The sequence below is a fragment of the Tubulanus polymorphus genome, chromosome 2, assembly GCF_964204645.1.
Source record: "Tubulanus polymorphus chromosome 2, tnTubPoly1.2, whole genome shotgun sequence".
In the NCBI taxonomy this organism is placed as follows: Eukaryota; Metazoa; Nemertea; class Palaeonemertea; order Tubulaniformes; family Tubulanidae; genus Tubulanus; species Tubulanus polymorphus.
The window spans coordinates 1,365,295-1,389,879 of NC_134026.1; the positions used below are offsets into that span (position 1 = coordinate 1,365,295).

The 24,585-nt window shown below is 41.8% G+C and overlaps 1 protein-coding gene across 1 annotated transcript; it reads right to left on the minus strand.

Annotated features, from left to right (window-relative positions):
• Nucleotides 1–52: 52 nt before the first annotated feature.
• Nucleotides 53–23,340, minus strand: LOC141900764 (uncharacterized). The gene is made up of 28 exons (XM_074787793.1): nucleotides 23,271–23,340; nucleotides 21,700–21,747; nucleotides 21,433–21,593; nucleotides 21,042–21,287; nucleotides 20,787–20,939; nucleotides 20,237–20,688; nucleotides 19,990–20,155; nucleotides 19,524–19,853; nucleotides 18,864–19,427; nucleotides 18,428–18,768; nucleotides 18,140–18,322; nucleotides 17,784–18,051; nucleotides 17,533–17,698; nucleotides 16,952–17,444; nucleotides 16,644–16,860; nucleotides 5,035–16,530; nucleotides 4,618–4,953; nucleotides 4,363–4,528; nucleotides 4,102–4,283; nucleotides 3,465–3,998; nucleotides 3,030–3,371; nucleotides 2,566–2,941; nucleotides 2,272–2,474; nucleotides 1,618–2,170; nucleotides 1,332–1,502; nucleotides 576–1,246; nucleotides 403–462; nucleotides 53–292 (listed from the first exon to the last, which is right to left on the minus strand). Exons 1-28 carry the CDS (start codon nucleotides 23,326–23,328, stop codon nucleotides 284–286), a joined length of 18,945 nt encoding a protein of 6,314 aa, XP_074643894.1. The 5' UTR covers nucleotides 23,329–23,340; the 3' UTR covers nucleotides 53–283.
• Between the last annotated feature and the right edge of the window lie 1,245 nt (nucleotides 23,341–24,585).

Genomic DNA, 24,585 nt, shown 5'->3' on the forward strand with positions numbered 1-24,585 from the left:
AAAATATGAATCGATAAAGCCGAAAGCAAATGGACAACTCGAAGGCATCGTGTGATTTATCTTGAATTGTTTATTTGATTGTCATATTTCTAGGTTACACACATAATATACGCAATTCTACTTCTCCTTCTTACAATGCAATAAATAAGTTAAATCCCGTATAAAAGCGATTACACAAATAAATTAAATTTCCATTAAATCAGTGGTTTGAATTTGCGAAAAGTTTTTCGAAAGTCTTGGTCCGGTTTTGGCAGACGTGCGTCGGTTGGTCGTGGGTCTTGGTTTATGCATCCTGGAAAGAAACAAAAACTTATGATACATTTCTTCGAATGTATATGTTGCAACTTAAGAAACTTATAGCTCAAAACTAATCAGGAATAAACAATGAAATAGATTAATTACCTGGAATTGAATCTCAGGAATAGATCGCGTTCTGCGTGTTTTCTCAGCTGGTACAAGAGCCTGTAAGATACAAACATTTAAAATGATTTCTTGAGATGCAGTATTTCGTGGTGAGTGATCATATTTCAGTAAAATGTAACGTTTGAATTCGAGATTCGGGATTAGATATTCACCTGAATTGGTACCGATTCGGAGGCGCATGGTGTACATTCAGTGCGGCCGTTCGTACATTTGCAGTTCTGGCATTCGCTTGGTTGAGCAAAGGCAGCGACACGTCGAGCGAAGACGTCGAGGAAGAATTTCTGGGTGTTAACGCGGCCTTCTGTCATTTTCTTCGAGTTAAAGACGCTTCCTTGACGGTTGAGTGCAAGGCTTACGCATTTGTCCTTCGGCAGTAAGAGCATGTTGAAAAGGGCTTGGTCGCCTTGGAGTTGATAGACGTCCTTGCTCGTGTAAGCTGTTCTGCGGTCGGCACCGAAAATAAAGCTGCTTTTTGGTGATCTGCTCTTCAGAGTGAAGTCATATCCAGTGAGAAGATGGAATGTGATATCATTCTTGGCCAAGTATTCCGACATGCCTTCAGCACTGGCGTCGTGGCTGTGTGATTCGCATGGCATAGCGATGATTATTTTTGACGCCCCAGCGCGGAATGGATATTTGGCAGCTTCACGGATAGCCGCGAAAACGTTGTTGTTTTCGCCGTTGACGAAAGTCAGCGCGCTGACGGCTCGGCGGAATTTAGTGGCATCGTTCATGATTTGATTCATCAACGTGTGCCTCTGCGGTTGATCGTGGATGTCTTTTCCTCCGAAACCGACAAGACCGAAACGATTGTTTCTGAGTCCTGGAAGGAAAAACGAGTGAAATATTGTAACCTACGAGTAATAATGGAGGTAATCAGACGGATAAGTATAGTCGGTGAAACTTACCTTTAGCGCTGAGTGCGCTGTCGAGCTGTGAAACGAGGTGAGGTAACCTTCTGGAAGCGGCTTTGTTACATTGTTTTTCTTCAATTACGAAAACCACATCAGCCGAGTGGATGGAATCTATCTGACTGGCTTCACCATTTTTAAGTCGTTTGTCTCCAGTTGCACACGTTTCTGTAAGATCCGAATACAATAGATATTAAGATATAAATCTATACAGTAGACTGTAGATAAATTCAACTAATAGAGATTTCAATAGGAAAGTTTTGTAAAGGAAATGTGAACGTACCGCATGTTTTTGGTAAAGCGAGTTCGACACCTTGCGAAGCACATTCAGACTGATATAACCTAGCGACATCGCACGCCTTCTTCTGAACGTCGTATTCTCCGAAAATGTTGCTGATATCTTTCATGCACATTCTGTGGTAGTTTCCTGGATTCACCATTGAGTAACACGGACGGAAATGTGAGTTTCTGTCGGCGAATAGTTGGTCGCAGATTGCGCTCTGTTCTGCGGCGGGCTGCGCATCTTTGCGCGCTAAGTTCTGGTAGCCAGAACAGGACCCGATCGTCCAGCTTCGGGCAAATGTATCTAAATCGGTGGTGACCTTCTTATTCGATGTCATGAAATCATTGCTCATTTCGTGGTCATATGTTCCCAGAAGACCAGCAGTTTTGCCTTGGAACCAGCCGCTAATACCGATAGTGCACATCTCATTAGTCAAATCACACGTCACACGTACTCCCAAAGCGTTGTCAACAGTAATGACGTCACCAGTTGTAGTGATGGTTGTGTTTATATGGCTGTATGGCAGCTCTGTTTGGTGACCATCGACCGTTACCTGTAAAGATAGAAAGATATATAGAAATTAGTACATTCCTATCGAAAAATGTCATCAGATTGAAATTCGTGTTCTTAAGCAGTGGTTTTTAAAATCCTTACTTTTCCGTTATGGAAAATCTCGATTTCTTTCTTGTTGCTGAGAACAGTGATAGATTTTCGAACTCCACGATCGTAGTTCGCCAAAATGCTGAAATGGCTTTGTACGAAATCACTGGCTAGCAAGTACGTGCAGGTTCCCGCGAAATCAAAGGACTTGCCATCGAAGGTAGTGTAGTGTTCGTTACCCAGAATCGATGCATGTGCTGCAAAAACAATTTAAAACAATGTTCGGTTAAAAACCTCACGCAATTGTGAAAGTGTCGCTGTAGCAAATCATTAGATTGATATATTTACCTTTGTAAGGTGGGATCCAGTTGCTGATATCTGAAGAAGGCTTATATTTGTAGTAAGTGTCCCATAATGAATAATCTCCGTCCATCTTTGGTAGATATTGGCTGTATACTCTCTTGGCTTCTTCCTTCAGGACGTCGGTATTGAAATTCTTCAGTTGGTCCCAGTTGAGTTCCATCCTGAGTGGAAGATAAACTTCACCTTGGATTTCTCCTTTTTCTGGCGAGTATACCGTGAATCCAGATCGGTCCAATTGAATGTACTGTTTGGTGATTTCGTGAACTTGATCTTTCAAGAGGTCCTTGCCGTTCTCGAAAGCCTTCTTCGCCCATTTTGTTACTCTGTGGCTAATTTCGAAATGTGTCGCGAGATCTTCCATCTGTAGAGAGAAAAGAAGAGTTATGCATGATAATGAAGTCATATCAGGGATCTTTGATTCATCAACATCATTGAAGACAATTAAATACCTGCTTGTATGTAGTCACGATCTTCCTCATAGCTTTCTGGGATAATTCATGGCCGAGTACTTTTTCCATTCTCTCAGAGACCCGTCGTGTTACTTCATTTTTAATCTCGGAATACTTTTCAAGAGAAGCGCCTACCCAAGAACGGGAGGTTGTTCGTAAGCTCGACACAATACCAGCTAATTTCTGGATGGCCATGTCGATGTAACGATCTTGTTGCTCTTCCGATAAGTGGCTTCTCAGTTGTGCTCTGAGTTCCTGGATTTTGGCGAAGTACGGCTCGATTCGGTAAGTGACGAAATCGAAGTTATCATCAAGATAATTAACGACGGTATCCTTGTAGTTCTGAAACAGAAAATAAAATGGGCATAAAACATTGAATCAATGTAAGAACCAAATCTTAACTTCATCAACCTAGCGTTGTAATGAATTAATTACCTGTGCTTTTTCCATGAACTGTTGATATTGATGATTGGCCTTCTGTGAAGCGACCAGATACTGGCGGATGGCGGCATAAGCGTATTTCTGCCAGGCCGGACGGAATCGTAAGACGACGTCAACGATGTAGTCTCGAACATCAGCCATAATCTCATCCATGCGACGGGCGTATACGGCTAGTTTCAAGCTGTATGCTCGTCGAACAGATTCCATTTGGCGACGGATCTGGAAGGTGAGTACTTGGATGTGGTTAGACATCGATTCGTAAGCATTCGACGCTGTTTCGTAGATATCACGCATGAAGAAGTGGTTGTTTTCGTACATCTGCTTGAATTCGCTGGCGATCACGTCACCATCTTCTTTGAAGGAGGCCAACTCAGAAGACAGGTATTCACGAGCTTCGGTCATATCGGGCAGATTATTGCGCATGTAATAGCTACGCACTCGCATTTCATCTTTAACACCTCGCGTGATTTCGTTCATCATTTCAGTTGTTTCGGAATGAGCTTCGTTAATTTTTTCTTTTGCGAAAGTCTGAAAAAGGAAATGTTTCGTTTATTTACCACAAACAGTCATTCGAATGAACGGCTCAAAACAATTTACATAAATCCATTGGAATAAACTCAGAAACACTTACGGTCAAATCGGTAATCATTTGCTGATTCCAGTGAACCCTAGAGTGGAACAGACGCGATGTGTTTCTGGTGATAGCGAAAAGTCCATCAGTTGTTTTCAATCCGTTTATGTGTCTGTAAAGCTCTAACTTCAATTCATTGTTGTTGAGTTTGGCATAAGTATGGATCATGTTTTCACGATTGGCTAAAAGAATGTATTTCATTAATACTATTAGATTTTACTGAAATTAGATAGATGATGCACATTCCATATCGATACTTACCACTGTCTCGAAGACGAAGGTCAACTGAGGGTTTGTCAGTGTTGATTTCAACTTCAGTGTTCATCTTCTTTTCGCCGTTGATCAGGTTGGCAATGTCGAATCGGTAACCGTGTTGGAGAACCTTCATTTCGCCAGCCATATCAAACGATTTCAGCGGCGTGTGTAACTATGATATAATGGAACATTTGATATATCAAGTATGTACATGATGTGACAACGGTATAAATTCGTTGAATATTCAAATATGAAACTTACGTGCAAGTTCATGGTTTTCTTGATCTTGTCAATTTCGCCCATAAGGAATATATTCTTCTGGACTCGTCGAGCGGTCAAGTATTTCATTTCGGTACCGGCTGAAACTTTGTTTTCACTGCGGCCGATGTGCGAGTTGAGTTCCATATCGATCAGACTCTTCGGATGCGATACATGCATCGACATCGTGTAGTTATTTGCAGTTCCACGGGCGATCTTGTTCAGTTTTCCAGATACGACAAGTTTAGCACTTGGATCCATCGAGTATTCGACTTCGGTTTTACCAGAGTAGACGAAGTTATTTCGGTTCAGCGTCAACTCTCCTCGGACCGTCAAATCCTGTAATTTTAAAGTTAAATTAGACCTTTCGTAGCTGGGAATAAGTTGTTAAAAACATAGTAAATAACCACAAAAGCTTACCTTCGACATTTTCGGGTGATTGAATGTCACTTCGAGTTTGTGAGATAGACCATAGTTTTCGTAAATGGTTTTGATTCCCATCTTCTTATTTTCGTTACGGCTGGCATCCCACAAAAGTTGCACCTCACTGACGAATCGACGGCCGTTGTCATTGTGGTTGAACACTGTTTTCATGGTTCGAACTGGTGAACTCAATATAAGGTCTGCTTCCCACTGTCTCTGGTAGCTTCTCGATCGATCGCGGAAGGTCATTCCGTACGATACTTTCTTACCACGGGCCTGGTCCCAGATTAATTCGGTCTTGTGGACGCTTTGGTATTTCGATGATTCCAGAGTTGTGGTCACGGCACTAGTTCTCCATGGTAGAGTGACTTTGATGATTCCATCGTGCTTAGTACGGTAGTAGTTCGATGAGTCTTTATACTGTGCCAGAATCTCGACAGTTCTATCAGCGGCAGTAGTGTCCCAGTTGACCTTTGCTTGTGCACTCTTTTCAGCATTTGTGGCAACGATTTTCACGGTAACCTCAAGTGGATGTGGAGCTACCATTTTAGTATTACCAGTGAATCCTGTCGTTGTGATTTCACCTTCAATTGATGTTTCAACGTAGACCTCATTGTTTACCGCCAATCTCAGCGAATTCTTCGCATTATTGGTGCCATGGTTGTGCTTGGAGTTGATGTTGATATTTCTTACAGCTTCAAAAGGAGTAACAACATGTATTTGTGCGTCGTACTTCAAATCACTGATGCTGTTATATGTGAATTCTCCTGAGATGGAACCTTCGATGGTTTTGTATGGTGCCCATGATACACTACCCTCGTAGCCGCTATTGATCTTGTTGAATCGTGCGTTTGCCACTTGGAATTTGTAGAATGGACTTTTCAAAGTGATGAGTCCCTCTTCTCCGTGTTTGTATGTTACCTGAAGAGCAGTATCTTCTTTGCCTGTCATTTGCAGATTAGCTCTCGACCTGAATTCGGTGATTCCACCTTGGTGACGAACAGTGACTGCGGTTTCCTCCCAGCCACTGAATGATGTTTTCACATTCATGTTGGAAATCAGATTGCGGCGAGACTTCGAGAAGTCAATGCGACCAGATACTGTATGTTCATTACATTTGACGGCAGCTTCAGTTGTGAAATGCTTCCACGGTCCTTGGTGGTTGAAGTTCATGACAATCTTGCGATCAGAGAACAACAAGGTAAGTTTTCCAGTGGTGGCACTTGCGTGGTTGAATTCAACATCAGCTTTCACGTTGTCAATAACGAGTGCGGTCACGAATGATCTCAGATGACCTTTGTGATTGACGCTCACAAGGACTGGCCGCTTCAACACGGATGATTCAATTGTACCAGATACCTGCAGGTTGTTTAGGCTTTCTATGTCGTACTTAGCATCAACCTTGATGAAATGAGAATTGTAGTACATCTTCACGAGTCCGTTGGATTTTTTCAGTTGTCCTTGACCTCCGACGTAGATGCCAGCTCGTTTGATGATTTCAAATGGTGTTTGAAAGTCGATGTGTCCCACAACAGAAGAATCTTTGGATACCTTGACCAAAGCGACAATATCTCCAACCTTCAGGTTAACGTATACCATGTTGTTGTTGATTGAGTGTCGGTAAGTAACTCCGGTCTTTTGCAAGTATGGGCATGGTGATGTGAGCTGGAAGTCAATGGTTACTTGCTTGGCATCATCGGCAAATACATTAACTGTTGCACCGATTACTTTATTGGTAGCGTATTTCAATTTCAGGTTTGTTGCAAATCTGTTGATAGGTCCGGTGTGTGTGAAACCAGCGTAGAGCTCTTCAAATCCAGCGAATGGTGTCGTTGTTAGCAGAGATCCAGAATAGCCGTTTTCAGTAGAGAAGTCTAGCTGGGAGCGAATAACTTTGCCATTGCCGTATTTGAGTGTTACTGCACCCATTTCTTCAGACTTGGTGGCATCGAATTTGACATCCAATGTGGTTTCGGGAGCCGAGTTGAATGGCGAAAATACGGAGACTGTTACTTCAGCTCTATTTGGCTTCAGCATCATCTGGAATCGGCCATCAATACGACGTCCAGTCTTGTATTGAACGGATGAACGGCATTTTAAGTTTGTTAATGGTCCTTGGCTGCTAAACGTTGCAGAAACAGTCTCAAATCCCTGGAATGGCGTTTTCACTTCAGCAGTGATGGTCAATGGTGACTTATTAAACTGTCCAGTGGCACTGATTCGTTTGCCAGCTTGATACTGAACGTATGCGTCAATCTTTGAGCCATCAAACTTGGAATATGCGGCAAGGGATTCAAATCCGGTAAAAGGAGTTCTTGCTGTAATCTTTACTTCTCGTGGTTGGTAGTTAATGTCAGCAGAAATGCGTTTACCAGTCATGAATTCGACGTTACAAACAGCTTGGAATCTACTCAAGTCACCAGTCAATCTGTAGAAAATTGCCATTCTTTCGAATCCTGCAACAGGGGTCTTAATTCTTAGATTCGCCTCAGTCAGACTGAAAGCCAGCTCAGCTTGGACTAAGACGTTGCTTCTGAATTTCATCATGGCATTGGCCTTGAAGTTAGACGGACTACCCAGAACATTATGGATGACTTCCACATCTCCGAAACCATTGATTGGTGTCTTGAATTTCAGAACTGATTGCCTTGGTGAGAATGACAGTTCGAACTCAGTTCTACCTAATCTTCTAGTTTGGACTGATCCAGACGTTTTGAAGTTGGTTGGTACGCCATCGTGATTGAACTGGATCTCGACGTGTTCGAAACCATAATAGGGTGTGGTAAGAGTCATCTTTCCGAATATTGATGGTTGGGCTTTGAAGGCGATGTTTACTTCGGTGACAGTTCGTCGGTTGTTGATCAATAATGCAATCACGTTGAAGTTGTTAAGTTCACCTTCGAACCTTCCACTGGCAACAATCGTTTCATAGCCACTGTGCGGTGTGTTTACGGTAAGTTTGAAGTTGCTTGGTGTAAACAGGAGGCGACCATTGTACATTCTACGCCCTGCTTTGATTGTCGAATGAACATTGAAATTTGTAGCCATTCCAGTGAACTCGTACTCGACTCCGATGGTTTCATAGCCATTGAATGGTGTATTGATATTGAGTTGGGACTTCTTCGGGCTAAATTCAAGCAGTGCAGATAAGGTTCTGCGCATGCAGCTCATCGTGACTGTTGTCCTGAAGTTGGTGGCGTATCCCGTGTGTTCGTACTTGATCGTGTTATACTGATAGCCATGGAAAGGTGTTTTCAGAGACAGTTCAGCAGCTGTTGGAGTGAAGTCCAAAGTTGCTTCAATTTGTTTTCCGATCTTATATTTCAGTAATACGTTCGTCTTGAAATGATTGAAATCTCCCTGGTGGTCGAATCTTGCGCTCATTGCCTCATATCCGTAGAATGGTGTTTTGACGGAGATGCTGCCACTCGGAGATCGTACGTTTGAGAATACAACCAATGTCTCAATTTTCTGGCCAGTCATGTATTCAACATTCAAAGACGATGAGAACTGGTTTGCTCGACCGCCGTGTTTGAACGATGCTTGAATCTTCTCAAATCTGTAAAATGGTGTTTCTACTTCGATCAAACCAGACAATGTGTCTTTCATTTCTAATTTGGCATGTACGTTGAAGTTCTTGTTGAAGCCGTACTTAACTTTAGTCGTCACGTCGATTGTGTCTTGTTCAATTTGGTGCTTGTAAGAAGTCTTGATTTCGGAAGACATCGCTGTGAATGGATGTTTCAAAGTGATATCGGCTTCGACATTCGTGTACTGATCATCGTGAGTGAAGATACCGCTTGCAGTTATGAGTTTTCCAGTCATATATTGTACTGATGCTGATGCCATTTTTCGAACTGGATAGTGGGAAGCTCTGACATACAATTCTTCGAACTGGATGAATGGTGTTTTCACTGTCAGGTCGAGTGTGAATGGTTTCTTCGTGAATGTGAGCTCGCCGCTCACTTCCTTACCACGGCCCACCAATTTCGTTGTTATGTGGAGTCCATATCTGTCTCCTCGGCTTGCGAATGACAACGAAGCATCAGAGATCATTGGTGTTTTCGCATCAATCTTCAGTTCTAAATCATTGAGACCGTTATTCTTGAAGGTCATCGAGGCTTCAATGCGTTTACCAGTTTGGTATTGAACAGTTGCCCTACAGGTTCCTCTTGATGCATCATGTTGTTGATGGTCGTAGGTGAAAGAAAGCTCTTCATATTTGCTAAATGGCGTGTTCACTACAACTCTGACTTCAGCTGGGTTGCGTTTGAAATTCAGATTACCGATGATTGCCTTTCCATTTTTGGTTAACTTCGCATTAACTTCGAGGTTAGACAGATCACCTTGGTGCTTGTAGGTAAGTGAACTTGTTCGCATCTGGCTGAATGGAGTTTTGCTGTCAATTGTCAGTTCAACTCGGCGCATGTCCATGTTCAAGAATGTAATTGTGGATTCGATCGATTTCTCACCGTACTCAACGCGGGCGTTTGTCGAAAAACGATTCATCTTTCCATTATGATTGACTGTTAGTGACATCTTCTCGTATCCGACAAATGGCGTTGCAATCTTCAGGGAGGTCTCGAAGTTTGGTGTAAGTTTGATCAGGAGATCAGTTGATACCTTCTGGTGCATCAACGACTGTTCGGTATGCATGGTGAAGCTGTTATCCTCGAGAGTATGCTTGTATGTAAGTTTCAGGTTCTTTACATACTTGCACGGCGATTTCATTGCAATCGTTGTTTCGACCTTCTTCATCGAGTATGCAGTGTGTGCAACTTCCAGTTCAATCTTCTTGTTGGTCATGTATTTAATACCGATATTGGTATTGAACCGACTCAAGTCTCCTCTGTGGTTTACGGCTAATCTCAGACGTTCGTAGCCAGCAAATGGAGTCTTTACGACTAATCTGACATCTACTTCATTATCGAGTTTGACTGTGAGTTCTCCATCAACCGTCTTGCCATTATTCTGAACTAAGGCATTGCATTTGAAGCTGTTACCGCTTAGTGCTTGGTGATTGTAGCTTATCTTCGTCATTTTCATCCACGGACATGGGGTCTTCATCGTCAGATCGAACCTCAACGTAGAGAAATCAACGCGACTGAATCCAACGGTAGCTTCGATTCTTTTGCCATTCTTATACTGAATGGTAACCGTTGTGTCGAATCTGGTCATATCTCCGCTATGTTTCACGTAGTAGTACATGTTCTCGTAGCCGACAAACGGTGTCCTGATGGTAAGTTGTACTTCTTTGTTCGATTCCAGTCGGTGTGTGTAACTCAGTGAAATGTCTCTGTTGTATGCAGACATAAATAGATCAGTCTTGGCATTCGTGGCATCGTGCGTGTGCGTCAAAGTGAAACCGGTCTTCTCCCAATTTCTGAATGGAGTTGTCAGATAAACTTTGGCGGAGATCGTTGGGAAGCTGCTGAACTCTGACTTCAATGAAATCGTCTTTCCAGATTTGAAGAGGTTGATCTCGTTTGTGAAACGACTAGCTTTTCCTTGGTGGTCGTAAGCAAAGCCAATTTCTTCATAACCAGCAATTGGTGTTTTAATCGCAAAGCGTCCTTTTACTGGTTGGAGAGTTGCAGTTGCTTCGTATTTGCCGAATGCTCGCGACTCGTATGATACGACTGACTGTATATCGTTATCTAACGTACGATGATTGAAGTTGAGCTTCATGGTATCAAATGATGAGGTGAATGTTATTTCGCCGTTCATGTCGTTCAATCGTGTTAAAGACATCTCGCTGCTAAGGCGCATCGTATTCTGGTTGTAAGTATATGTCATCACGGTGGAATAGCGGCGATATCCTCTGTTTTGGTTCTTGATCGTGAATTCTATTCGCTCAACAGAACACGGTGGGTTTACCAGCAGTTTCATGTCAAGTGGAGTTTTGAAATCCAATTCGGCCTTCATGGGTTTTGGTAACATGCCGTGTGACAGAGAAGCTTTGGTGTTGAAAACTGAAGCATCACCAGAGAAGACAAAATGAAGACGGACGTTCTTGGTGTATCTGCAAGGTCCATTCATGGTGAATGTAGTGCGTACGCCTGAGTTCTTGCTGAAGTCTAATTCAGCCGTCAACGGTTCAGTCATGGAATGTTTCATCGATAGTTTTGTGTTGAATGATGAAGCATCTCCAGAGAAGTCAAAGTGAAGACGGACGTTCTTGGTGTATCTGCAAGGTCCATTCATGGTGAATGTAGTGCGTACGCCGGAGTTCTTGCTGAAGTCTAGTTCAGCCGTCAACGGTTCAGTCATGGAGTGTTTCATCGATAGTTTTGTGTTGAATGATGAAGCATCTCCAGAGAAGTCGTACTCGACGCGGACATTCTTCACCCATCTGCAAGGTCCATTGAGAGTCATCACGTAATGTACACCGGATTCCAATTTAAGCTGGCTTTTGATGGCCACATACTCGGCTCCATTTGTGAGGATACTGAATGTGGTTGCCTTCGTTGTTGCTGTCGAGCTGTGGAGAATATTTGCAGAAATGTCCCTGACAAATATTCCATTTAATTTCAAGGAACCTTCAAGAGGAGCTTTGAAGTTGACTTCCATCATCATTGGCTTGCTTAACATGTTATGTGACATGGATAATTTGGTGTTGAATGCTGAAGCTTCGCCAGAGAAATCAAATTGGAATCGGACGTTTTTGATGAATCTGCATGGACCATTTACTGTCATAGTATACTGCACACCAGAGCCCATTGTAAGCCCGCTAGCAATACGAAGATATTCTTGACCATTAGCATTCACGTTGAAGGTAGTTGTCTTGACTGTGCTCGACATTCTGTGATTGAGATTAGCAGAGACATCAAACAGTCCGGTTGTTTTCACGGAGCCTTCTGCAAATCTGAATCCCTGTAACTTGAATTTAGTTTCGAGGTTCGCAGTCGTCAATCCTGTGTATGAGACGGTCATTGAATGAGAGAAATCATCAAGATTGCCTCGGTTTTCCATGCGTATTTTGATAGACTCCAAATGTCGAGTTGGTGATTCGACTGTCAGTGCAACATCAATATTATCTTGGACATTTACTAGGACAGATACACCGCATCGATTAGAGGAACCTCGAGCGTATTGTATCTTCATGCTCCATTCTGTCTCAGACAAATCGTGATTGTAAGTGATGACGGTTTTTTGTGGGTAGAGATTGTTAACTTCACTTCTGAAGGTGATATGTCTCAGAGACTTGACGTCTAAAAGACTCTCAGCTTCGACGGAGCCGAATTTGGTTTTGATGATGTTGTTGAACGTAAAACCGTTGCCTTTGTGTTCCATATCAATCATAACGGTTGGGTGAAGTACGGAGCTGCTTTTTGCGTAGACCTTCACATCACGGCGGATATCAACATTCATCAGAAACTCGCTGTGTTGTTGGTTGTTGAATTTGATGCGCTGTTCGGTGTTGTAGAATCCCAGGCCGCTGCTTTGGTCGATTGTATAAGTCCACATCTTGCCATACACGCCAGTTTCAATTGACCCTTTCATGGTTCGTCCTTGAGAGGAAGAACTGACGGTACTGACGCTATCGAATCTTCTACCGTCCATGTTGAATTTAACGCTGTTGTCGTAGTTCCAGAAGTCACCATTATGATTAATTGACAACATGGTTCTTCTCATGTTGGTGAATGGAGTGTTCAGAGTGAGGTCCATTTTCATGTTTTGTCCTAACTTCAGGCCACTTCTTAATTGAATTCTTCGGCCAGGTGTATAGTCGAAATCAACTGTTGAAGTCCATTCATCACCTCTCTTACTATGGTCAATGACGAATGCAACATGTTCCCAATCTCGAATGGGACTGGTCAATTTCAGATGTCCGTTGATCAACTTGAATGAGCGAACCTTCAACTGGCTATCAAGGCGTACCCGAGCGTAGTAAACATCGTATTCAAAGAGGAATTTGTGGTCGAATTCGGTCAATGATCCATCGTGTTTAAATTCGAATGACAAAGATCTCAGGAGGGTCGTCGGCGTCTTGACATCAACATTCATTTCAATGACATCAGTGAATTGGAATTTGGAGTTATATTGCCATTTTCCGCTGGGGGTTTGAGCTACTAGACTTGTTGCCCAGAGTGAATTCTGCTTTCCATGATCAAATGTGACGGATACTGGTGCACTTGTCCATGGAGTGTTCACATCAAGGTTTGCATTTATGGATCGGAAGCTGTTTATCATGAAGTGACCCGTAATTGATGCCTTCTCTGCTGTGGTGTCAACTGTCAGCTCAGCATTTGCGGTCAGATATGGGAAAGATCCGCGTTTATTCAAGCTTGCTTTCACTTCCTTCACCCATGGGCACTTCAGAGTAAAGCTCATCTTATCTCCGACGTTAAGCGTGGCTTCAACATCATACTTTTTATTGAGGGATGTGAGTTCAGCACGGAATGTATGTACATCACCTTCTCTCTGGTATGTATTTCTGAGTGATGCATCACGGAGACTGGAGAATGGAGTTGTAAGATGTCCACTAGCAACGATTCTTCTCAATCCATGGATTTCGAAAGATCCCGAGGCAGCGATCTTTCCAGCTGTGGTTTGTGTTTCGGCAGTCAACGAGCAAACTGTTTCTGGGAAGTTACCAGTATGGCTGATGGTCAAGGCAGAATACTTCATTTGTTCAAATGGTGTTTTCATCACGAAAGACATTTTCAAGTCGGATATCGTATCAACAGTGAGTCTGGCTTCGAATTTGTTGTTCGTAGATACAGGGTTGAATTCAAATCCAGTTGTGATTTGTCCAGCGTTGTATTTGTGGATGAAGGATGTGTCATAACTGACAAAGTTTGATCTCACCCTTGAAGATGCTTTCATGTCAGTAACGCCATCGTAGATGACCTTATTAGAGACAGTCAGATGTTGACCATTTACAGTGACGTCCAGGTTGTGGGTATTGGTAAACAGATGTCGACTTCCAGCATGGTTGAATCCGATCGCAACACTTCTAAGTACTTCAAATGGAGTTTGGACATTGAATGTGCCACTTACACCTGTAGAGCGACATGTCAGCTTCGAAAACATGGTGATGGTTTTTTCTTGCGTCCACTGTACAGTCACGCGAGTTGAACGATCGTTGCTCTGTTTCTTATGGCTGATAGTCAATCCGAGCTTTTCCCAAGCGGGACTTGAGAAATAGACCGAACCTTCAATCTGGTTGATGTCGCTGAAATCGAGACTAGCATCAACTGCATATCTGTTGTCCCCATTGATTTGAATTGTGTATGGTGCCGAGTTGAAATGTGTCTTCAGTGTTGCTGAAATCGGTTTGAAGTTGATAAGGCGGGAAAGATCAGCTTTGAAGTTTCCATTGATGTTCATATTAGCGATACCAACTGCTGCTTCCATGTCGATCAGACGTTCGTTGTTGATAGTTACCAATGCAGTTGTTTCTACATATGACTTTCCTCTAATCGTAGCCTTCAGATTAGTCTTGACTGGGTTGATATGCGGGCACTGAAGATCAAGATTCAATGCGACGTTGCGTTCAGTTGAAGTGACTTCATTTTTGGCATCCATCGCTACGGTGTACTTTCGGCCATCAACAGAGAACTCGTGGTTTGCAACAAGTTCACTGCCCGAAATGACGTGCTTCCATGTAGATGAAATTTCTCGCAGTTTGAATGGAGTTTTTACGTGGAATGTACCTTCGTTGTTGATTTGGTAGCCGGAACGTCGGTGATTAACCATGACGCTGGTTGTGATCTGGCTCTGTGGATTCCATCGTGCGTCTGCACTGGCGGTGTACATCACGCCGTCATCGCTGTATTTGATGCTCATGCCAATGTCTTCCATTCTGTTGAACGGGGATTTCATTCGGATGGTTCCTTCGATGTCACGCTTGTAATAGTTTCCATTATTCTTGGCAACTATTTCGTATTCGACCACTTTACCATTAAGGTTACCGTGAGCTTTGCTGTTCAGTAATTTGCCGTTTATTTCGTGTGTCAATCGAATGTCAAAAACTTCAACACTGGTGAATGGTGTCTTCAGTTGGAAGTGGCCATCAACTTTCATCAAGCTTTCTGGACGCATGACTGCGTAGACTGAAATCTTCTCCGTTGGGCTCCAAACTAATTCTGCTCGGTTGGTTAGCTGGCTCTCAGATAGGTGATGATAGAACGTCACTCCGAGATTTTCCAGGTACTTGATGGGCAGTTGTATTTTTGCAGATCCTTCGATCGCATTTGCAGTCTTGAGCATCATTTCACCGTGTATCGTCTTATCCTGGACAGTACCAGAGATGATAGTGCTCAGGTGATGGTTTTGTCTGACGTGTTTCAATCGAAGGTTGATCAATCTGCAGATTTCGAATGGTGTGCGAGTTGTGAATCTTCCTTCGAAGTTGTTTGCGCGTTCAGCGTTGATGAACATTTCCGATGTAATTTTCTGTTCGTTGAAGACCAGTTCACCTTGTGTTGTGTACTGCTTGCCGCGGCTATCGTGGGAGAAACTGCCTCCAATTCTTTTCGCATATTTAAACGGAGATGTGAATTGAATGCCACCGTTGACTGAATTCCATCCACGGCTAGTAGTGAAGTGGGTAGTGAGTACCATCTTGGATTGTCGGTCCCATTGTAATTCACCAGCCGTCTTAAAGTTGGATCCAGTTATCTGTACGGATGCTTTTCCCGTCAATTGTTTGCCCGGAATTCTGAGGGTGAATCGAGCAGCATGTTGAGTGTTTGTCGGGTACTTGTATTCAACATCGAATACCATGGCTTTCGAAGTATCGCGGTCTGCGTCCCATTTGGCATCGAATTTTGCTCCGAGTTCACCGTCGGTGCGTTTAGCAGCGATGGCACCAGTGACTCGACGGCCTGGATACTTAACATCAACATTACCATTTACGTTTACTTGCGTCGAATCGAAAAGGGCAGAATAAGCAGCTGTAATGCGGTAGACTTTCTCTGCGAATTCAGTTGAGGCAGCGAGGCTCATATCGTTCAGAGTTGGCTTGACATCTACGTTTACGATAATCGGGCTCATATCGGGGATGATGACTTTGCCTCCGGCGATATGGCGTTCGGCATCTTGTTTGTAGAATGCGTTGGCGCTGTAGTCTTTACCCTGGTATGACACGCTGCCGGTAGCACTGAAGTCTCGCAGATTCATGTTGGTTTGGGCGTTGAGGCTGATCGGCATTGAGTCTGGCATTCGAACATCGACGTTCAGAGTATGTTGACCTGCTTCGCGTTTGTACATGCTTCGGCTGCTCATGATCTTGTCTCGTGCGCCTTGGAGAATCATCTCGTGGTGATATTCGTTGTATTGACGTTCTTCCAGCAGTTGGTAGAAACGCATATCTCTCGAAGGAATTTTCAGGGTGATGTCGGCGGTGTATTTTCGGAGGTCGGTGCTCTGGTCTAATAGACTCATGTCAAAGTTGATCATCTCACGCTGTCCGTTGTTGACTTTCGCCGTAGTTTTTACAACGTTCGGTTCGTGGTTGTGATACAGTTTCATGTCCCAATCATATTTCTAAAAACAGAAGGTAAAATTCATTATCATCAAATTACACGGCAAAAATGACACTTGTTGCAATCAACAAATCGAATTTAGTTCCAGCGATTTTTCTAGATCTATCAACTTACCATCATTGGGTACTTGAATTTCATGGATGTGTCCAGGTTAAATTTGCCATTTTCATCGCCATATTTAAAGATTCCGGATGCATCGATTTTCTTCAGTTGGTTGCTGGGATCGCTGCCGTAGGTAATGCCGATATTGCCTTCAGCGTGTCCTGCAGTTTTCTGTACCTCGACTCTGGTCGCGAAACTGTAGTCTGGGAACTGAGTTGTTTGTACAGCGCTGGAAATATATACATATTCACGCTTATAGATTATCAGTTAAGAAACTACCGGAACATAATTCTACAATACAAAATACAAAAGTAACTTACGTGTCCATCACAATTCGTCGTAGTGAAGGGGTAACATGTTGTCGCATTTTGTAGTTGAGTACTAAGCGATGTTCCGGCTTCCTTCCTTTGCCATAGTCGAGGGCCAGACGAGATCGGTAGCCGTTATTTTTCTTCTCGACGTAACCTCCAAGTTTAGCGTTTAAAATTCGTGATCTCAATTCCAGATCGGTGTTGTATCTTTCACGATTTTGGCGGGATTCTTTCTGGATTGAACCGCGGAAAAGTACTGGATCCCGAAGGACGTTGTTCATGCTGAGATCGATGTCAAGTTTGCGGCCTTCTTGGTGTTCTAGACCTCCCATGACGGTGATGGTCTTTCGTCCCGGGATACGGATTTCAACGTTCGGTGTGTATTTGCTGAAGCCACTTCCTCGCTGGATGGTGACGCCGGTAAGAACGGAATACACTTGCTCGTCATCGATTGTAAACCGGAGAGCGGCACGCTTTTCATCTGGATTATTGACGATTTCACCTGAAATATATAAGAAGCATCGAATGAATAACAAGTCTTAGGAGTCTAATTCAAATTCGTGTTATTACCACAGGTTCTCTTTACTTACCATTAAGTCCTGCTTTTTTCCAAGGGGTAATCATGTTGAAATGTATTTTTCTTTCTGCGCGGTTCAATTCAAAGTCTATATCGAATTTTCGGTTGACAGAAGAGCCTGGTGTGTCAAATGCAAGGCGAGCCACATGGTTGTATTTGGTGTGGTGATTCTTGCGGATCTGTAAATTACAATATTTACATCAGTATCCACATTATTTCGTGCAATACAGAACTCATCAATCATTAAATCATAAATCAACATACCTTCTGTGTGAGCATCTTGGCTTCAAATTGATAACTTGTGTGGGCATCAGTCTTTTGCAAGCCGATGCTTAATTTGCTGGGTCCGGTAAGTGGGTAGAAGGGTGTCTCGGTTGTCAATGCTTGGCCTGGGTATTGTACATGACCGCAGAGTTCTACTCCCAACACCTTGCTGAGGCCGGCGCCTGTGCATTTTTCTTTAACTACTGGGTTAGCCGATAACATCTTTTGTTCCCGCTCAGCTTGACGGTGAAGCGTGAAAAACTTTGTTCTAAAAATGCAAATAATTATCATTGGAATAAGTTATCGTTTTGATAATTTTTTAACCGCATGGGAACGCAAGATCGATGAACACTTACTCAGCATTCAGGATTTCAACTTTATCTTTAGGAGCATCAAGTTTCAGTTGGACAACCTGGCTATCTTTGATCATAATCTTTCCGGTGACTTCGCTGCTGGTGTGAAGTGTGGAAACCATTTTTACACCGGTGCGTGTGACGAAAGCGTCAACTCCCATCATGGATGACACTTCAACAGCGGCACTAAAAAACAATCGTTCTCTCGGTTATTTCCTCAGATAGGTAAAATGCAATCTTGCGAATTGAATTTCGAGTTTGAATATATCATGTTTTATTTTGTAAGTATACCTTGGTTTAAAGTAGCCATTGACGTCAAGACTTCTTGGTGATGAGCCAAGTTTGCGCATATCCAGTTTGCCCTTGACTTTCAGACTAACAGTTGCAGTACCGTTAACTGAAAGTTTGATGGGCATACCGGTGATGGTTGGGATAGTCATGGATGTGTCCAAAAACATGAAGTTCTTGTTGTAGTTGATGTCGTGTTCTTTGGCCAACATGATAAGAATCTCCAGAATGTTCAGTTCACTCGCTTGCTTTTGGAGAGCCATCAAATCAACGAAGTTGATTTCATGACCGAACACCTTGAAGTACATTGTACCCTTGATGTTTTCTTCAAACTTGTCAGCGAACTACAAAATAATAATGATGAAATTAATGATTTATGTAAAAAGCTTTAAGGAAAATGAGATAAAACGAGTGAATATGTTGATCATCAATTATTTACCTTATTGTGCAAAGAGGTGATGTCATTTGGCACCGAGCGTTTGCTACGGGCGCCCTTCATGCTGTTACCAAAATATCCTTTGGGTCCAAAATAATTCTCGACGAATCTCTCCAGACCTTCTACTCTGCCTCCGACTTCCAATAGATTCACCGACTCTCCAAACAGGTCGAATGTTAGATTCAACATGGCAGATCGTGGGATGTATGACTTGGGTGTGAACACAACGTTGCTTTCAACTTTAGCACCTGCGTTCAGGGAGTCGGAAAAGAAAGATCCTTCGAGGTTTCTTGAGAATTTCGTCTTGTCGAGGTTAAATTGCTTCTTCAACGTTTGGTCTTCTAAGATACGTCTGATAGTCTGCTTGTGCAGGTCGGATGTCTCCCGGATGTTGGTCAAGTAGGTCCAGATGAATGAACCTACTTGGTTGACTGGTTCAACTTCCAACATGCGTTGTACAGCTGTCAGGACGTCGTGGCTAGCGCATTGCATCACCGCCAAGAAGGCTGCAATACGGACTTCTACGTCTTCGTTTGTATCGGTCAAAACAGACATTAATCGGGATCGCTTTAAATTTAAAAAAAACGAAAAAAACATGTAATTCAATTTTTCATAATAACATGCATCATTCCTTTCACGATACGTGTTAGATGTAATACTTACGTCGGCATCACATGGCTGTCTACGGAAGGCATCAATGGCGGCCAATCGGATGTCAATTGGGTTTCCAGTTTCAAGCATACAACGGTTCAGTGTATCGGAAACTCGTGTAGCGTGTCCCATGTTACCCAGGGATTTTAGAGCGATGAGGATCGTCTCACGGTCTCGTGGGTTTTTGGATTGGCAGTTTGAGTTGAGTCGGGCCTGTAATGCCTGAGCTACACCTTGAATGATGACATCCCGGTCACAGTCAGAATGTGTCTTGCAGTACGTGTTTACCATCGCGGATACCGACAGGTAAACATTCTTTGTTGGTTCACGTTGGAGGAGAGCCTAAAATTTGAAAGATTGTTAGTAACATTAAAAACCACATTTTTGACATCAACTGTAGTTGCATCAAAATTTGAGTAGAATGCAACTCATTAATAAAGTGATTAATTGAAATTTAGATAGCTAAGAAGCAACTCACAGCAACTGGGCTAATCATGTCCTTGGTTGGGTTCTTGACGAAAGCCAATGATGATAACCAAGCATCAGCCTCGCTGTCTTTCACATGTTTTCTGTTGATAAGGTCAGCGATCATGCGGACAGATGCTGTCGTTCCAACCATTGGAATGGCATCGTGAAGGAATTTTCTGTAAAGGGTGAAGAATTTACGTATTTATTCAACCGTTTGTAAATGTAAACATAAATATATCAGATAGTAAGATACTTACTTGGCAGTTTCGTGGTTGCTGACGCAAACTTGTTCTCTGGAGACACGTTGGTGAAGGTCACGAAGAGTCCTTTCATCTATTTCCTTAATCTGGTAAACTAGACGTGCGAATAGAGCTGGTGTCTCTGGTCGAATTGACGATGAGGTCTGCGTGCAGATTTCACGAAGAGTTGCTAGACTGGGTTCGATGTCGCTGTTCTTGTCAGTTTTGGGGATTTCGTGTTCGAATTTCAGCGTCATTCGGCGTCCACCGGTCGGGCGCTCTGATACGCCGACACTTTCCCTGATGAATTCCAAGCTGTGACGAGCATCAGTGACTGCGCCGCTTGATTCTTTGGAGAATGGTCTAAACACGTGGCTTTCGACGCATTCGGCTTTCAGCATGCGTCCTGAACTGTGATATGTCTGTGTGCATTTGTGACTTCCTTTAGTGATCGGAAGGCTCTGAATCTTCTGTAATGATAACAAACAACAAATTGAAAAAAACGGATGATGACAACATGCGCCCTGAGAGATGAGGTACTGAAAACAAAAGGTATTGAAAAACGTACTGTTGGTACTCTGTAGTGGGTAGACTGTAAGGCGGTTCTGTAACCATGTCGATCAGTACATGTTTGCATGTCCTTTGATTTGGTAACAGTGAAACTTCTCCATCCTTTCTTTGCGACTTTATATTCAGTGTCACATTGGCCAGTAACATCAACCTAAACAAAAGAGAACGCATGAAAATCGTTAGAAAAGGATCGCAGAAATTTCAAGCCAAAGCGTTAATTCTCCCATCAATGAAAGGATATTTCAACGCTTACCTCAGAAACTTTGGTGTCGATCTGAAGATCATCCATCGTGTTCTGGAAGGAGGATAAGATGGCTTTCTTGATGTTGGCCACCCAGGTTGGGTCTTCATCTCCGCAAACCTCATCGATACGGCCGTCTTGGAAGGAGAAGTGCATGGCATTCTGTTCTAATGCGCGACGGAATTCATTCGAATTTGGCGCCGCAGATCGCCTGCTCTCATCTCGTGGGTCTGACTCCTCAAGCGTCACATCGCTCAGCTAAAATGAAATATCCAAAATTTAGCTTCAAAAAACGTTGGAAATAATGTCTCACTTAATTCCTATTCATCATTAATTTCTATAGATAAAAGTATGCTAGTATTTTAAGTCTTTATCGATGCAGATTCGCGAATTATCTAATTACCTTGAGGGCGAAATCGCATTTATCGAGAACTTCAATTTGTGTTGTGGCTCCCATAAACATTCCAGAGTGTTCATCGCTTGCACCTTTTACCTTAGTGATTACTTCACCTTGGTATCGATACGTATAAGTCGTTCCTTGTATGTAGTTGAATTTTGTCGAGTCTGGAGAAAAAAACAGAAATTTTGTGAACGCTGTAATCCACGGAGAGGAAATATTTCATTTTTCATATTTCAGAAGAGAATCAGTGAGTTTGTATGATTTACTTACCCGTGCATGTCCTTGAGCATTTTTGCCTATTTCTAGCGTTGAGCGGGCCTGTTAAAAATAAATGAAAACAACACCATTAATATACCAATAACTTTACTTTCATTTGATAAAGGTTGATATTTTTAGGTCAGGTCAGGGTTGAATAAGAATGAAGTTGCGCAATTATTGATAATGATTTGAAAAATACTTTTGGTTTTCGGTAATCAAAATTAGGATTTATTAACTGAAACGAATAAATCATTCATTGATGATGTTCCAAGTTAGTTTCTAGTAAATCCGGTATTTTCCGGTGCACGCGCGGAGTTTGCCTCCAATTATCAACTTGTGACTCATAATCAATTGATCTTCGAGCTCTAAATTACATGCGATCTTTAACCCCGAGCCTTTATCTACGACAATAGGTCGATGGCTTATTTGGTCGAGTCAAAAGTTGAATCCTTAATTACATAAACTTTTTTTGAAAAAAATATTTCAATTAGATTGAAATATACATGTATTAATACAGCGTTTTTTGATAGCAAGTTTGTCTTATAAGTTTTACTGAATTCAAATAAGCAACAAATAAACAAAGATTCCATTATATTAGTAGATACTTTAAATATATATATTACTAAGATTATTTCAGTGTTCATTGAAGTCGAGATGTGAAGAGAGAAAAAATCTCTCAGTAAATGAATCATGTGCTACCGAGGTGTGCACTTGTTTAGATCTGTACTGAAATCAGTACGCAACGCTAAAACCACTGATCTAGTTCAGAAACATTATTCATTGTTTTCCTATATAAAAACATCGTGGATAGATAGTTCCGAGAAAAACAACAAATCACAGTTACAGGAAAGATCATGAAAACTATAGACTATAGAACTAACGTAACTAACAATTAGTACTTTTGATATGATAGTGTTTTCGCCTAATACGTTGAATTGGTGTCTTGCTACATTCCCAAAAAGCTCAAATCAAACTTAATTTGAATTATGAATTTGGTATTTTTCTAGAATTACGAGATTTCACGAAACACTGTATTCCGAATTGAATAGAACTACGTGATCAGTGTAAGCTATGATATACGATGTGTTGTCTTGTTGTTATCAGTATGAACCAAATAGGCGATGTCTTAAAAAACGTTTTTGGGTTGACTTGGTAATAATTCCATGTCTCAACAACATATAAGATATTGTTGTTTTTTTGTCGTTGTTTTGAATGCTTCTTTCTTTCAAAACTTATTCAGAAATCAGGATATGATTTACAAATTATGACAAGAAAAGATAACTAGCTGACTTAAGTTAAAAGCTTATCATTCTTTTACTAAATACTATGAATTGAAATTTCTAGTTTGTCTAAAAAATTATGTTTCTGACATCAGGGAATCTTTTCATGAAATCAACTTGATACGTAAATAGATATAGCATGTTCTCCTCAAATTTCAGCTCTAAAAATCTGACCATCACTTTGATCTCTTCAATCAGTGACAAATATAGCTAATCAATTTTGATTTTGAAAATCCAAAATAAACAAACATTCAAGAAATAGAAGATATTTATGAAGTATGTAAAAGTAATTGTATGACTTACCGGCTATGGCTCCCGCTACTAGGAACGCTAGGACGAGTAAAGTCGCCCTCTGTTCCATTATGTTCAGTAGTTCCAGGTTTTCTATGGCTCAGTCGCTTCTTGTGGTTGTTTTTATACCATCCGAACGATTGCACAAAGTTCAAATTCCACTATTGAAGAAGATCTAAACCTTGCAAAAGCGCTGACATTAGCTATATGTCAAGAAAGATAACGGGGCTTTGTTTTAACTTACTGCACAATTATTTGGACTTTGTACTTGACGTAAGTGCTTCTCGATTTCATAATGGGTCGGATTAAAAATGGTTTGGTACAACTACCATCACGGTACACCAGTACTGAAATTCCATGTGCCAGCGTCGTGTTCATCCGCAGGACCTTTGCTCTGCCGTGTGGTTTTAATGTAGGGTTGTTGAACAATTGCAAACTTAGACGAATAATTAACATCTTTTTTTTACATATTCAAATGATTTAAAAAAGCATTAAACAATTCTGTAATGAATGTTATGTTGGTTCCGGGTTGAGGGCACGGGAAATATAGAAATATTGCACAAAACGTCGAAATCAGCAAAAGTTTGAAATTTTTGGCAATAAATCCGATTGGACCTTATCCATTCTTTAATCGATAATCATGTGAGAGTGATTATTTGTTTACAAATAGTTTATTGGACCCAATTCTAAAGTGACATAGTAAATATAGTTATCCGGTCCGTGCCTGGATGAAGTACGTGTGGCCGAGATTCGAACTTCACACTGTTAACACCGTTTTACGAAACACTACGTGATTCAGATTTAGTCACCTACGCAAATGTACCTTGAACGTTGGACGAGAACTTCTGTAGTAAAAGTGGCAAAAACTGTCATAAAAATCTCATAAAAGTCCTATCGAAATTCTAGATCCAGTTGGTGAAAGCGGTTGTTTTTCACTCGGAAAAGGAAGTCAAAAGTAGGGTAATTATCTCAGTCAACTATTTTTACACCTTGTCTCGAGAAATTTCTAAAGCTCACAGTTCACAGTTTGGACTTAGAACCTTCCTCTTGCTGTTGCATCTATGCACATCCTTTTTTCCACTGAAAATGATTTATCAAAAACCAATCATTTAGTTTCACTTCTGCCCCAATAGATAAGTCGTCCATTCGTTTGTGAAATCAGGGATCTTTGACAAAATGTTTAATTCAATTACATTTATTCATGTATCGTCTGCAGGATCAATAGCCGAAAACCTTACTAAAAAGAACCGTCTGATGAATGTACTTTTTCCGGTTACAGGTTGGAATGAAAATCAAAAACAAAACAAGAGACAATTGAAGACAAATA